At 44.9% G+C, this 13,177-nt stretch overlaps 1 protein-coding gene across 1 annotated transcript in view; it reads left to right on the top strand.

The window, feature by feature from the left end:
- AFDN (afadin, adherens junction formation factor) overlaps window positions 1–13,177 on the top strand; it is a 116,307-nt gene that overhangs the window by 53,466 nt on the left and 49,664 nt on the right. Inside the window, exons 12-17 of the mRNA XM_077757384.1 lie at window positions 3,181–3,296; window positions 6,783–6,844; window positions 6,969–7,174; window positions 9,075–9,095; window positions 9,824–9,969; window positions 10,252–10,346. Of these exons, the coding sequence (XP_077613510.1) occupies window positions 3,181–3,296; window positions 6,783–6,844; window positions 6,969–7,174; window positions 9,075–9,095; window positions 9,824–9,969; window positions 10,252–10,346 (646 nt within the window). The remainder of the gene's footprint in view (window positions 1–3,180; window positions 3,297–6,782; window positions 6,845–6,968; window positions 7,175–9,074; window positions 9,096–9,823; window positions 9,970–10,251; window positions 10,347–13,177) is intronic.

The following is a 13,177-nucleotide window of genomic DNA, read 5'->3' as shown; positions in this document are numbered from 1 at the left end:
TCAGTGACAAACGTAATGGACTCAGATGGAGTGGCACCCGTCTTATTTGCTCACGGTTGTACAGTGTGGTTTGGACTCCCCTGGTCTGCTCCTTGGCCGGTCCTGCTGGTGGTACTCGAGGTGCCGTATTCGGCTCCCAGCGGGCGACAAGGTGGCCTGGCTGTGCTGAGATGCAGGGTGGCTGGGCCCCGGTCTCCGTGTCCTCTCCGGCTCTCTCCCAGGGACAGCTTGCCCATCTCCACGAGGGTGGCCAGATGCTTGGGTGTCTCCCGGGAGTCATGGAGTTGACCGGCCTGCTCAGGCCCAGGACCGGCGCACGGCATCGAGTCCTCCGCCTTCAGGAAGGGGCCGCTCTGGCTGTGCTGGGTTGAGGCCAAGGTGCAGCAGCTGCAGGGCCGACACGCTGCCCCAGCTCCCGCTTTTCACAGCCGCACTGTGCCCTCCAGCTCCTGTGCCCAGCTTTCTGCTTCCCTTCCGAGTATGATTTCTTGTGGAAATTATCCGCGGTCCACTTCCCGTCACCCCATCTTCTCACCTCAGCTCCCACATGGCTCCTGCCGTCAGAGGGGCCGTGTGTGTCCCGGGCTCTGGTGGCCTCCACACGGTCCAGTCCAGCGCCTGTGTCTCCTCTTTCTGAACTGAGGGCGCTTTCTGATTTCAGCCCCCAGAGCGTCACGCTCTCGGTTTCTGCCATCGGTGCTCAGTCCACCTCTGGCCCGCCTGCCATTGCTTCTTGCCCCCGCTCCTACTCCTTGACCTTGAAACAGTTCAGACCCAAGGCCCTTCTTGCCTATCTGCACTTGTTCCCTAGGTGATCTTAGGCAGTCAGTAACTAAAATACACCTGTGTTAATTACCCTTGACTGTATTGGCCCTGACCTCTCCAGACCCCAGAGGCTGCTTGACACGGCCGTGGTGATGTCTGGCGCATGTTTCGCACGCACCACAGCCCGAGCAGGGCTCGCCGCTCTTTCTCAAACCTCCTGCTCCTTCCCCGTCAGTAAGTGGTGCCTCATCCGTGGCGTCATTCCAGAAGTCCGTCACTGCTTGTCCTTGCTTCCTTCCTTTTCTCAGCCTCTGTGTTCAGTATCGCACGTTCCGTTTGCCTTCATCTGAAGTAGCACACAGGTGCCTGCCCCGGCCCGTTGCTGCTTACATGCTGTGACAGCGGCTGCGGTTGTCACACGGCACGAGTGTTGTGTGGCCTCTGATTGGCCGTTCCGCTACCCTGGCTTGTCGCTCTTCTCCCCGCGGCCAGGCTCATGTTCTCAACATAAGAGTTAAATCCTGTTACCGCCCTGCTTTCCGGGCCCCCAGTGGCTTCTCATCCCTGATATCGCACGCTCCTCCCTCCAGCTCCTCCAGCTCCTCCGGCCCTGCCACCTTGTCCCTCGACCCGGCCGGCGCACGGAACACGGGCCCCCTTCCCTTCCGGGCCCCGGCAGCCTCGCTCTTCCCCGACCGTCCTCCCCGCTGGTTTTCACGCAGCTCGCTCCTTCCTGCTCCCGCCTCAGTTCCACGTCCCTCCTCGAGGTCTTCCTTGAGCGTCCAGGAGTCGTTCGTCATCACAGCCCCTTATTCTGGATTCTCGGTGCCAGCCTGCGCTGCCAGCTGCTAGCTGCCTTGCTTGTGGCTGCGGAGGGGGTGAGGGGCCCACTCAGGACGTTCGCTGCTGTTCTTGTGCTGCGACGGCGCCCGGGGCGCTGACCGCAGCAGGGACCCCCTGAGAGTGCGCGCGGGTGCTCAGAACCAGGCACAGCTGTCTTCAGCAAGAGTTTACTTTCTTAGAAAAATGTGTGCTCGCAACTGAAAACTCCATAAATTGAGAAGAAAATGAAAATCATTCATCTGCGATTAATAGTTGACTATTGATAACATTTTCATGGATCCTTTTCTAAACTCTCTGTGTCATGGGTGTGTTCATTTATACGTTTAAAAGTAAGTATCTGCACACGTACATACCGTTCTGTCCTTCCTTTGGCTATTATTTTGTAATCATTTTATTTGAAAACAAGCTAAAATTGTTTTGTAATACATTAGCTTACAAACATACCATAACTTACTGTCCCATTCCCTCCTTACCCATTTATAACAGTTTTTTGGAGTCTGTGCTGCCATCCTGGCCGAACAGTTGTATTTCTATAACTGGATTTTATGGACGTAATTATTATACGTGAATATGTGTGTTTACAGACGTGACTGTCAGGACACTGTGGACTGGTGATCGTTTTAAACAGCCTCATAAAGGATGAGTTCAGTGACCTTTGATAGCCCACAGTGAACTGTTATGCGGCCGTTGTAGACATGAAAACACTGTCAGGTGTTTACAGCATATGAAAGGGGGTATTTTTTATGAAGGAGGTTGGATAACCTCCTCTATGAAAAACATGAAAACCTGTGAGGCTGCGGCCCAAAGTTATTCTCTAGTCAGTAAGACAAGAATGATTTCTGTTGTCAAGCTCAATTTCTACGATAAACAGAGTGAGAAATCTTACATAATATTTTTGGTTCAGTGAATTTCTTCGTGTAAGTTGAATGGTCCCGTTCTGATTGTTCTCTTAATAACATGGGTAGCTGGCCCTTTCCATCCGCCGTGGGTGCTGAGGGACGCACGCTGCTTGCAGGGACTTCAGTGGACTGTGTCGGGCCATACGTGGGTTTTCCTCTCTGGATGAAGGGCAAGAACTAAACCAGCTTTCGGACTAAACTCTTCGTGGGGTGTTAAGCAGTAAGGAGCACATTTTTCAGTCCTTTCCTAACAAGGAAGACAAAGATCCTGACTTTGCAGAGCGGACGTGTCTCCCAGCTCTGTGCTGGTTTGAGAGAGCGTTTGGGATGGTGGCTCCTGTCCTGCACCATTTGGAGCAGCTGCGTGCACGCCCCACTCGTGTGCGCCCCACTTCGCGCGCCTCTGTCTGAAAGCCCACTTGTAGCTCTTTGAAAAGGAAAGCGGCTGTGTGTATCCTTATTCCTTCAGCGACCCTGCCTTCTTGGGCGTGCTTCTGTGCACGTGACGTCCTGGGCACGGCCGTGCCTTTTCCCGCTCTGTGCTTTTCCCCTGCGTCTCTCTCTCTCCCCTCCCCCTGCTGGCAGCCTGGCATCGGGGCTTCCGCGGCAGCCCGTGCAGGTGGGGCCGGTTTGCTCGCTGTCTGTAAATGCTCTGCGTTCTCCCTCGGCCTAGAGCACCGCCAGGCTGGACGGCGACAGGGCGCCGGCTGCCCCCAGCACGGCCGAGCGCGGGACGGTGAGGCCCACGGTCAGACTGGAGCAGCAGGACCCCCGCAGGCACGACGGCAGGTAGGGGACGGCGCTGTGTCGCGGGGGGCCGGGGGCCTACCCTGGGAGGGCTTGGGGTCCGGCTCACTGACGCCCTGAGGGCTGGCTGGCGTCGACAGAAGGGTAGCAGTGTTTTAAAGATGACTTTTTGTTCGTGTTGCCCAACTGGAAGAAAAGGCCTTGTCAGCAGCTGCACATGCCCCTCTGAATCCACGGTGCCCTCTGTCCCGGTGAAGCAGGAGGCACTGCGAGTTAAACATCTTTCTGTTTTAAACGTGCTGTTCTGTAAAAACACGGGGACAGAAAGTGTTTACAGGATTTTAGTAGTTAATTATTTTTATATGAAGACACTCTAACACTAATCATTTCACCTATTTGTAGCCGAAATCCTTATATGTTTAAATACACAAAGCCAAAAATGACCTGAAGTGGAGTGAAGAATTAACGATGTTACTGTGTCTCTGCCTGACGCGGTGCGTCTTCATGCCCAGATGGATGGAGCTGAATATCGTCGTCTTCTGTTGTTGTTCTTGAAGAGACAGCTTCTTTTTGCCTTTTGTTATTTCCTTTTCTTAGGAGTTTTAAGTACACGTTACCGTAATCAGAATTCTACTTCCTTGTGACTTTTAAAGTTGTTGAAATGTTGAAAAGGGTGTCAGTGCCTCACACATTAAATAAGCGGTGATGAGTCCACATGCTGGTGAACCGGAGCCGCAGGGCATTTCCGCAGGGTCGTCTACACAGACACAGCCGCGGGGAAACAGCTCCTGCGTCCTGTACTGCGCGTGCTGGTCGTTGGTGGTGGCACCGGGGCACCCACCAAAAATCTGTTCGGATCTTTCTCGAAGCCATTCTAATAACTCTTCTCTTCCAGGTCCAACAACTGAGGCCTGTGACTAGCCCAAGGTCACGTGCCAATTTGGTGACCGGCAGCTGACCTAGTTCTTTAATATTCCATCTTCCAATAGGGGGCACTGTATGCTACAAGATTTTACTAGCATTTGTCACAGTAATTCCGTTTCTAGGATCGTATGGAAATCTCAAGTTTTTACCTTGTTTCTATCGTGGGCTTTTGGTTATGAGGATTTTTGTTGGCTGTGTTAATGTTTTTAGATGTAATAATAAGTCTACTTTCTGTTGTGTCTGTGCTTGTTTCTGATGGTATATCCTAGAACAAGGTGTTTAGAAAGGTAAGCTGTATGTTACCGTTTGACGGCTGATTGTATCCTGTCAGCACAGATGTCTCCAGAGGGTTTATGTGACCTGTAAATAGGTTATCATTTGGTTGATGTCACAGTGTGATGGAAATGTGATTCTTTGATTTTCAGTCTTTGGTTTTCACGTAGACAGTGTGGGCATAAGCAATACTTCTGTGGTATATTCGTAAAAACCTAAGTTGTTTAAATAAACATGCTTAAAAATACTAGTTTTAGTCAAGGAAAAAAAATCTTTTTGAATGCAGTTCTTTAAAATATCACTGCTGCATTTAATTTTTTCAGTGAGATTTTAAATTTTTTATTTTTACCAGATTTCTTAAATGGATGAAGCAGACAGTTGGTAAGGCTCACCCAGTTTATGGTTTAGCGGATAAAAGATCTCTGTGGTTTTAGATGTCCATGCATGTGGCAGTTAAGAAAGACACGTTAACAGAGTTGAGCATTTAAATTCTGTCTGTAACAGCTTTTTTATACCTAAATTGTTGAGTTAAATCCAAATTGCAAATCACAGACTAGATAAGAAGCTTTGAAGCCTATAATTTGGTGAAAAGAATTTTGTTTGTTCTTCTAGCAATTCTGATAGTTTGGGGTGACTGGTGTTGTATTTTCTTGTCGAGGCCTCAGTGCACGGGGACGGGACGGGAGCGCGGGCCGTCGGGCAGGAGCCACTTGCGTCTGTGGCCGTAGAGACCTGCGGCCACTGTCAGCTCTTTCCCTCTTTTCTTCATTTTTGAAGCAGCTGTTGAATCCAGGATAAATGCATGAGCGGTTGCTGCTGAACATGTCCTTTCAGCCCCTCACTGATTCGTAAATACCGACAGTGGCGCTGACTCTCCACTTCACCACATGTGACGCTTCTGTGACTACTGACCTCTCTGTTGTTTGCTACAGTATTTACCTCAGTGGTTGTCTTCATCCCAGTCTAAGTCATTGTAGCCTCACTATTTACTTTTCAGTCAGGTTTGTGGAAAGGACACAATACACGTTTCTTCGCTTTTATTGTCAATTTTAAATTTCTTAATCTAGTTGAGAACAGATTTTTGGAAAGTTTATCCTGATCATCTCTGTTAAAGCTGAACTAAAATGATAAAGATTTAAACTCGTAAGGAACCTAATCACTTGCCAGTGTGTTAGGGCGGCGGGACTTATCTGGCTTGTACACAAAATATAGTTAGTAGCAGACTAACATAGAGTAATAATTAAATTGCTTGAGATTCGAATCTCACATCTGTGTGAAAGAGCAGCTAAGCTGAACGCCGTGGAGAACGGTATAACTGTGACAGTGAGGAGATCTGAATCGGATCGGTGACTGTTCATCTTACACATTCTAGAAATTCTGTGCTGACTTACAGCCTTCAGACATTGTTTGATCAAGTACACAGCACAGAATCCTGGTTTACATCGTGTCCTGCTGGACGCACACCTCCATGTGGTGTATTCGTAACTGAAAGGAAAACTTCACAGAACAGCGACCCTTCTGTCTTCCCCATGGGCGCAGGGTGAGCCACTGTTTGAAGGGCTCTTCTAGAAACAGAAACGCCCCTAAGCTTTGAACTACTTTGATCAGGATACCTGGAAATGCATAAACATTAGTGTAGTGCTACTTCTGAGAAGTGTTCCAGATTATAGTTGCTCTCAGTTTACTTTTCTGGTGGTTCCTTGTTTTTATAGTGTCAGGCTAGACGATGAAAAGTGTCTGGAGTTTATGTGACTTTAATTAGAAATGTGATTTGGAGGTCTTTTTTTTTTTTTTTTTTTTTTTATGGAGTGCTTCATTGTGAGCTTGAGGAATGCCAGCACTGAGCGACTGCTGGGATCTGCAGGGTCCCTCTTGGGGGTCAGAAGAGAGGGCAGCGTCTGGCTCTTGGCCACTTGTTCTCCTTCAGGTGTGGGGGCTCAGGTTCGGGCCCACCGTGGTTTAGCTTTCCTCTGTGTCTCCCAGCAGTGCCTTTTTGTGGTCACTCAAACCATTTCCGTAGCAGGTGCACAACAGCCCAGTCCCTACGCCATGCGCGAAGTCTTCATGAATAATAGAGAGTCGTGGTCAGATATGTTCCCCTGGCGGAAGCAGATGCTTCAGGGGCTGGCGTCTGTGAGGCGTGGGGGTGGGACCACTCCCCGCGTGTTCATCTGAATATTTGAATGGTTTCCATGTGAAAACACATCATTGGGCTGTTTACAATGTGAAGAACTGTGTAGAGATTTTGAGAACAGCTGCAGAAGCCTGTGTAAGTTGACTATTACCGGCCAAGTGACCTGAGGTTAAGAGATGGCCTCTTTCTCTTTTCAGAACTCAGGATGCTCCTGGGCCTGAACTCATACTGCCCGCAAGCATTGAATTCAGGGAAAGTTGTGAGTAATTTCAGATTCCATTGTTAGTGAATTATTTCTTGTTCCATTTTTCTCCATCTGATTTTCATGGGTTTTTTTTGTTTTTTTTTTTTTCTTTTTCTTCTTTTTTGAAATCTTTTCACAGCTGAAGATTCATTTTTATCTGCCATTATAAATTATACTAATAGCTCTACAGTCCATTTTAAGTTGTCACCTACATATGTATTATATATGGCATGTCGGTATGTATTGTCAAGCCAGTACAGACCCGATGTCAGTCCTACAGAGCGTACTCACAAAGTGATTGCCATAGTCAACAAGATGGTGAGCATGATGGAGGGGGTGATTCAGGTAAGCGCCAGCACGCCGGGCCACGCTGCTTCGGTGCGTGTGCTTCTTGTTCGCATGTGTGAGCGAAGCCAGTCCGCATTGTCTCTGTTCGCTTATGTGTTTGACTTTGAGAGGCTTTTCTGAAATGAAAGCTGTTAGAAGTAGCCCTGAAAATTGTAGAGCTTGAAAAGTTGAAAAGGAATGTAACCTTTTCTTCTATTTCTTTCTAAAAGTGTTAGAATAAGGGAAGGTAAACTGTATGTGGTAAAGTAACAATCACGGTAAAAAGTGCGATAGTTGTGAGAAAATACTGACACTTGTGGGTTTTCTTAGAATTAAAAAAATAACTTCGTTGAGGTGAATTTCACATGAAGGTAAAATTAACCATTTTAAAGTGACCAATTCAGCAGCATTTAGGTCATTCACACTGTTGTGCAGCCACCCCTTCCGATTCCAGAACATGTCTATCACCCACCGCAAAGCCCCATCTGTGCCCACTCAGCCGCCTCCCTCATAACCCTCCCCCACCCCGGTGGCCCCCTGCTCAGAATTATGTAAGGGCTATGAGGAGGCATTTGCCCTTTTATAAGGAGCATATGCTGCTGGTAGGAACTCTCTGGGTTTTTTGATAGCACTTGTGTAGATATGATGGACATGACAACATTTCTCAAATATGAAAGTCCTGTTGAAATTCTTTCATAAAACTATTTTGAAAGTTTAAGGAAGTAAGGGTATTCTCTCTTGAGAAGGGTGTGTTTCTTTTCAAGTCCTCTTCATCTATAGTTGGTAAAATTGGCATAGCAGTTTTCCAAATCACAGACAACTTGAAGATTTAATCTTTAAAGTCCTTAGAAGTAAATTTTCAGATCTTTTAAAAGTTTTCCTAAATCATTTTCAGTGCCATTATCCAGCCATAAAATATATAACTCGAGTTATGTATCTTTAAGCAACATGATTAGATGGTTTGGTTGTTTTTCTCTGAGGGTAACGTGAGCTAACTAATCTGTTAATTCCTTCAGAATTGTTTCCAATGGCCAAGATTTTTCAAGAAATGTTTCTGTTAGGTTTGAGTGGCTAGCATATGAATCTAATGGGCTTACGATTCTTTTACCCAAGTGAGAAAATAGAAAAGTGTTGTCATTTTATTTAGGTACCATTTTGTTCCTCTCTTACTAATTTTCTTCTGGTTCAAAGCCATTGTCTTGTCTTCCATCATGTTTGCACTTCTGAAGCCTGCTTCAAATTGGGAAACTCCTGTCCTCAGACTACTTTTGATAGACTTTTTCTTGTTGAATTTGAACTAGTCTGTGAGAGCATCATTATCAAAACAGGTCTTTTCGACCTCAGATTTAGGGTTAGTATGTGATTGGAGGACTTAAAATTTGGGGAAAGAACTATAGTAATAAGTGCTTTGATTTGTAAAAACCTACTTTCAGAAACCAGTTTACTCCATTTTAGTAGTTATGTTTTTTATACATTTTTTAATTGCCTTATTTTTACTGTTTATGTTGATCTTTTCTATCTCTTTCATCCTGTTAATCCAGAGACAGACACTCATCTCACGTACCTTTAACTAGTCAGACACACAATATCATTAAAAGACATTAAGAAGTCCTTTGTGTTAGAAATCTTTTAAGGAGATCAGTGTGTTCGTGGGTATAACATCTCCCCTGAATAAACTAGGAGTGCCCTCTCTCACTGCTCCAGTGTACGAACATAAAACGAATCCCTCATGTCATATACTTCCCAAGATGCAGCAGAGCCGTGAATGAACGTATAATTTGGGAATAACATAACTAAATGTCGTACCTTCGTGTCGTGCCTTCATATTAGTGTTTTGATTTTTTTTTTAACTATCATGATTGTTTACAAGTTTCTTTCTCTCGTTCTGCTTGATTTCCCCTCGTCTGTTTCTCTCCAGGAAGTAGACCAGGTTGATCAGGTAGGATGCGCTGCTGGGAACTGGTCCCAGCTGTGTCGGCTTAGCTGAGTCTCTCGCGCTGCTTCCATGCCAAACACAAATCCAGCAACCGGACCGGGCGCCTCATAACACTCATTCAGCAACTGAAACATGCAGCACTAAATCCTTTTTTGACTGTGCAACCTTTATCAGCATTTCATAATTTCTGCTTAATGCACTCAGTGTGGATATGAAATGACAAAAGTTCTGTTTCTCCTCTTTCTTGTTTATCCTTGGTTCCTATTCTTTGGATCTCATCTGAAGTTGCCTGGCCTGCACATGTGGTCGGGAGATGATGTGATAGATCAGTACTTGATACTGAGTTGCTCGGCATCTCAGCCAGTGACTGCAAGTATCAGGGTGGCTGTGGGTAACCATGGATAGATGCGTGTATACTTCACAGATTACCAGATAAAGCACCATCTCCAATTGGGAGTCGCATGATTTGATATTTCTGTTTTTCCACTGATTCCGTAAATTGTAGCTAATTGGATCCATGTATCCATACATGAATCCCAAGAAGATGTTGCAATTTCATTGCTATGTATGTATCCAAATTCCTTTGCAAATATCTGGTATCTGTGGTAAATACCTTGGTGAGAAGGGGAAGGTACTGGTCTATCTTCAGCAGCTTTTCAAGAGCATTCCTTTTTATTTTCATACTTTTTATTTGTCTTGAGGTTGCTTATAGGAATGTGTTCTGTCTACAGAAACAGAAGAATATCGCAGGGGCACTTGCTTTCTGGATGGCCAATGCATCTGAGCTCCTCAACTTCATTAAGCAGGACCGAGACCTTAGTCGAATCACACTGGACGCCCAAGACGTTTTAGCACACTTGGTTCAAATGGCGTTTAAGTAAGGAACACGCTCTTGGAGATTACACTGTTCCGTAGAGATTTTTAAGGGTTTTTATTTACCCTAGCTGAAGATGAATATCAAAAGCACAAATATATGCCAAATGTGTTGATTGAGTAAAATGAAGTTACTGAGCTATGTTTCAAGAATCCTGAGAGTAAAACTGTTGTATTTTACATGGAAAATATTGCTAAACAGTTTAAACTGTTTCGTCTGTGATGCCACGTCTAACAATAGCAGTGTGTCCTGCTGAGATTATTAAAATTGTTTACATGTTTTCAGATATCTGGTTCATTGTCTTCAGTCAGAACTGAATAATTATATGCCGGCTTTTCTGGATGACCCCGAAGAGAACAGTCTACAAAGACCAAAAATAGGTTAGAATATTTGTTTTCCCCTTTCTTCCTCCATTACTCCTTCTCCCTCCTTCTCTCTGCTTTCCTTCTTCCCTCCTTCTTGTTTAACTTCATTTTAATACTCAATATGCACAAGAAACATGTATTTTAAAAATAAATGAGATGACCTGTTGGGTTTGGCATTCTTTAAGAAGTTGTAACTACCATCTGTTTGGTTTAAGACTAGCTCTCACTATGCATCTGGTAGAGGCCGTAGGACCTCCTCACAGGCAAAGGGCCCAGTGGACCCCAGAGAGCTGCCACGTTTGCTGGTATTGAGACAAAGACACCAGACAGAGTGTAGTGAAACCTCGCACCGGCTGTGTGTTGTGATTTGCCGTAATCTCTGAACCTCTGCCTCTCCGCAATTGCACAGACATCTTCTGGGCAAGCCAGCACTCAGCCATTGCTCAGTGAGACCCTCCCCTAGAAAGTCAATACGGGTCCAAGCTGCAGGGGTCTCTGAAGTGTGGAGTTTTGAAACAACCCCATCTGAGATGAAACTCAAGCGGGAGGTGCTGCCTGACAGGCAGATGGCTTGGACACGTACAGGGTAGAGGCAGGGAGTAGAAGAGGCCTAAGACAAAGGGGCGCTTAATTGCGGGTCACCAAGTGTGCAAAGTTCTTGCACCACAGACTAAGAGCTGGGGGGAGCCATTTCCACCTCTCCTGATCCACCCCAGTAAGCTAAGCTAAGTAGCGGCGGCACCTAGTGGAGAACAGAGCCATTCCACCAAGCCCTGCCCACCTGCGCCAACCAGACACAACCCCCAGAATATCAGCGCACGTCCCTGTCTCTGCGTAGTGTATGGACTATAGAGGGCTTCGCAGTTTCAGTTCTAGGGGAAACTGGATGTAATTTCACTCAGGTTTCATTCTGTTTGCTGGTTCACTTGTTTTCTTTGCTTAAATTGTTGGGTTGTTTTTTTTTTCCCTCTTGGATACAGAAAGCAAATTTAAAAATTTTTTAATCTATTTTATTTTACGGTTTAAGATTTTAAATTTCTGACTTTTTTAAAACTTTTTTGTTTCTCTCTCTTTTTTTTTTTTAATATTCCATAAAGTTCCTTTCAGTAAGCAGACTGAAACACACTTAGGATCTAGCTTCCTTTATTGGATTTTTATTTTGTTTTTAATTTTAATTTTTTAATTTGATTTTATTTATTTTTTTGCAAAATGACCAGATGAAAGCATTCACCCTAAAAGAAAGAACATGAACAAATGACAGCCAGGGACTTAATCAACATAGGTATAAGTAAGATGTCTGAACTGGAATTTAAAACCACAATTGAAAGAATACTAGGTAGGTTTGAAAAGAAACATGGCAGACACCAGAGAATCCCTTTCTCAGAGATAAAAGAACTAAAATCTAGTCAAGCAGAAATTAAAGCTGTAGCTGAGGTGCAATCTTGAATGGATGCTACAACGGCAAGGATGGACGAAGCAGAGCAGGAAATCCGTGAGATAGAAGATGAAATTATTGAAAATAATGAAGCAGAAAAAAAGAGGGAAATAAAGGAAAAAGATCACGATACAAGACTTAGAGAACTTAGTGACTTTTATTAAAAAGGAATAATATCCAAATCATAGGAGTTCCAGAAGATGAAGAGACAGAAAAAAGGGCAGAAGGTTTTTGTGAGCAAATTATAGCTGAAAACTTCCCTAACCTGGGGAAGGACACAGACATCAAAATCCAGTAGGCACAGAGAACTCCCATTAGACTCAACAAAAACAGACTGTCACCAAGGCATATAATAGTCAAACTCACAAAATACACAGACAAGGAAAGAATTAGGAAAGCAGCAAGGTGGGGGAAAGGTCCTTAACGTACAGGGGAAGAGAGATCAAGTTTGCAGCAGATCTGTCCACAGAAACTTGGCAGGCCATAAAGGAGTGGCAAGACATATTCAGTGTGCTGAATCCAAAAAATATGCAGCCAAGAATTCTTTATCCAGCAAGGCTGTCATTCAGAATAGAAGTAGAGTTTTCTCAGACAAACAAACTAAAGGAGTTCGTAACCACTAACCAGCCCTGCAAGAAATATTAAGAGGGGCTCTTTGGGTGGAAAAAAGACAAAAGACCAAAACATCGAAGACTAGAAAGGACCAGAGGACATCACCCAAAACACCAACTCTATAACTGGCACAGGGGCACTAAATTCATATCTTTCAATAATCACCCTAAATATAAATGGACTAAATACTCCAATCAAAAGACATAGAATATCAGAATGGATAAGAAAATAAGACCTATCTTTATGCTGTCTACAAGACTTATTTTAGACTTTAAGACACCTGCAGATTGAAAGTAAGGGGATGGAGAACCGTCTATCATGCTAATGGTCATCAAAAGAAAGCCCAAGTAGCCGTATTTATATCAGACCAACTAGATTTTTTTTTAAATTTTTTTTAATGTTTTATTTATTTCTAGGAGAGAGAGAGAGACAGCGTGAGCAGGGGAGGGTCAGAGAGAGAGGGAGTCACAGACTGAAACAGGCTCCAGGCTCTGAGCTGGCAGTCAGCACAGAGCCCGACGCGGGGCTCGAACCCACAAACCGCGAGATCATGACCTAAGCGAAAGTCGGACGCTTAACCGACTAAGCCACCCAGGCGCCCCAGACCAACTAGATTTTAAAACAAAGACTGTAACAATAGATGAAGACGGGTGTTATAACTAAGGGGTCTGTCCACCAAGAAGAGCTAACAATTGTAAATATGCACCGAGTTGGGAGCACCCAGGTATATAATCAACCATAAATATAAATTCATTGACAATAAATACCATAACAATAGGAGACTTCACCCCATTATAGC

Source organism: Crocuta crocuta, unplaced genomic scaffold (genome assembly GCF_008692635.1).
Source record: "Crocuta crocuta isolate KB4526 unplaced genomic scaffold, BGI_CrCroc_1.0 scaffold506, whole genome shotgun sequence".
In the NCBI taxonomy this organism is placed as follows: domain Eukaryota; kingdom Metazoa; phylum Chordata; class Mammalia; order Carnivora; family Hyaenidae; genus Crocuta; species Crocuta crocuta.
Note: the sequence above shows the minus strand (reverse complement) of the source record. Positions and strands in the feature narration are given on the sequence as shown.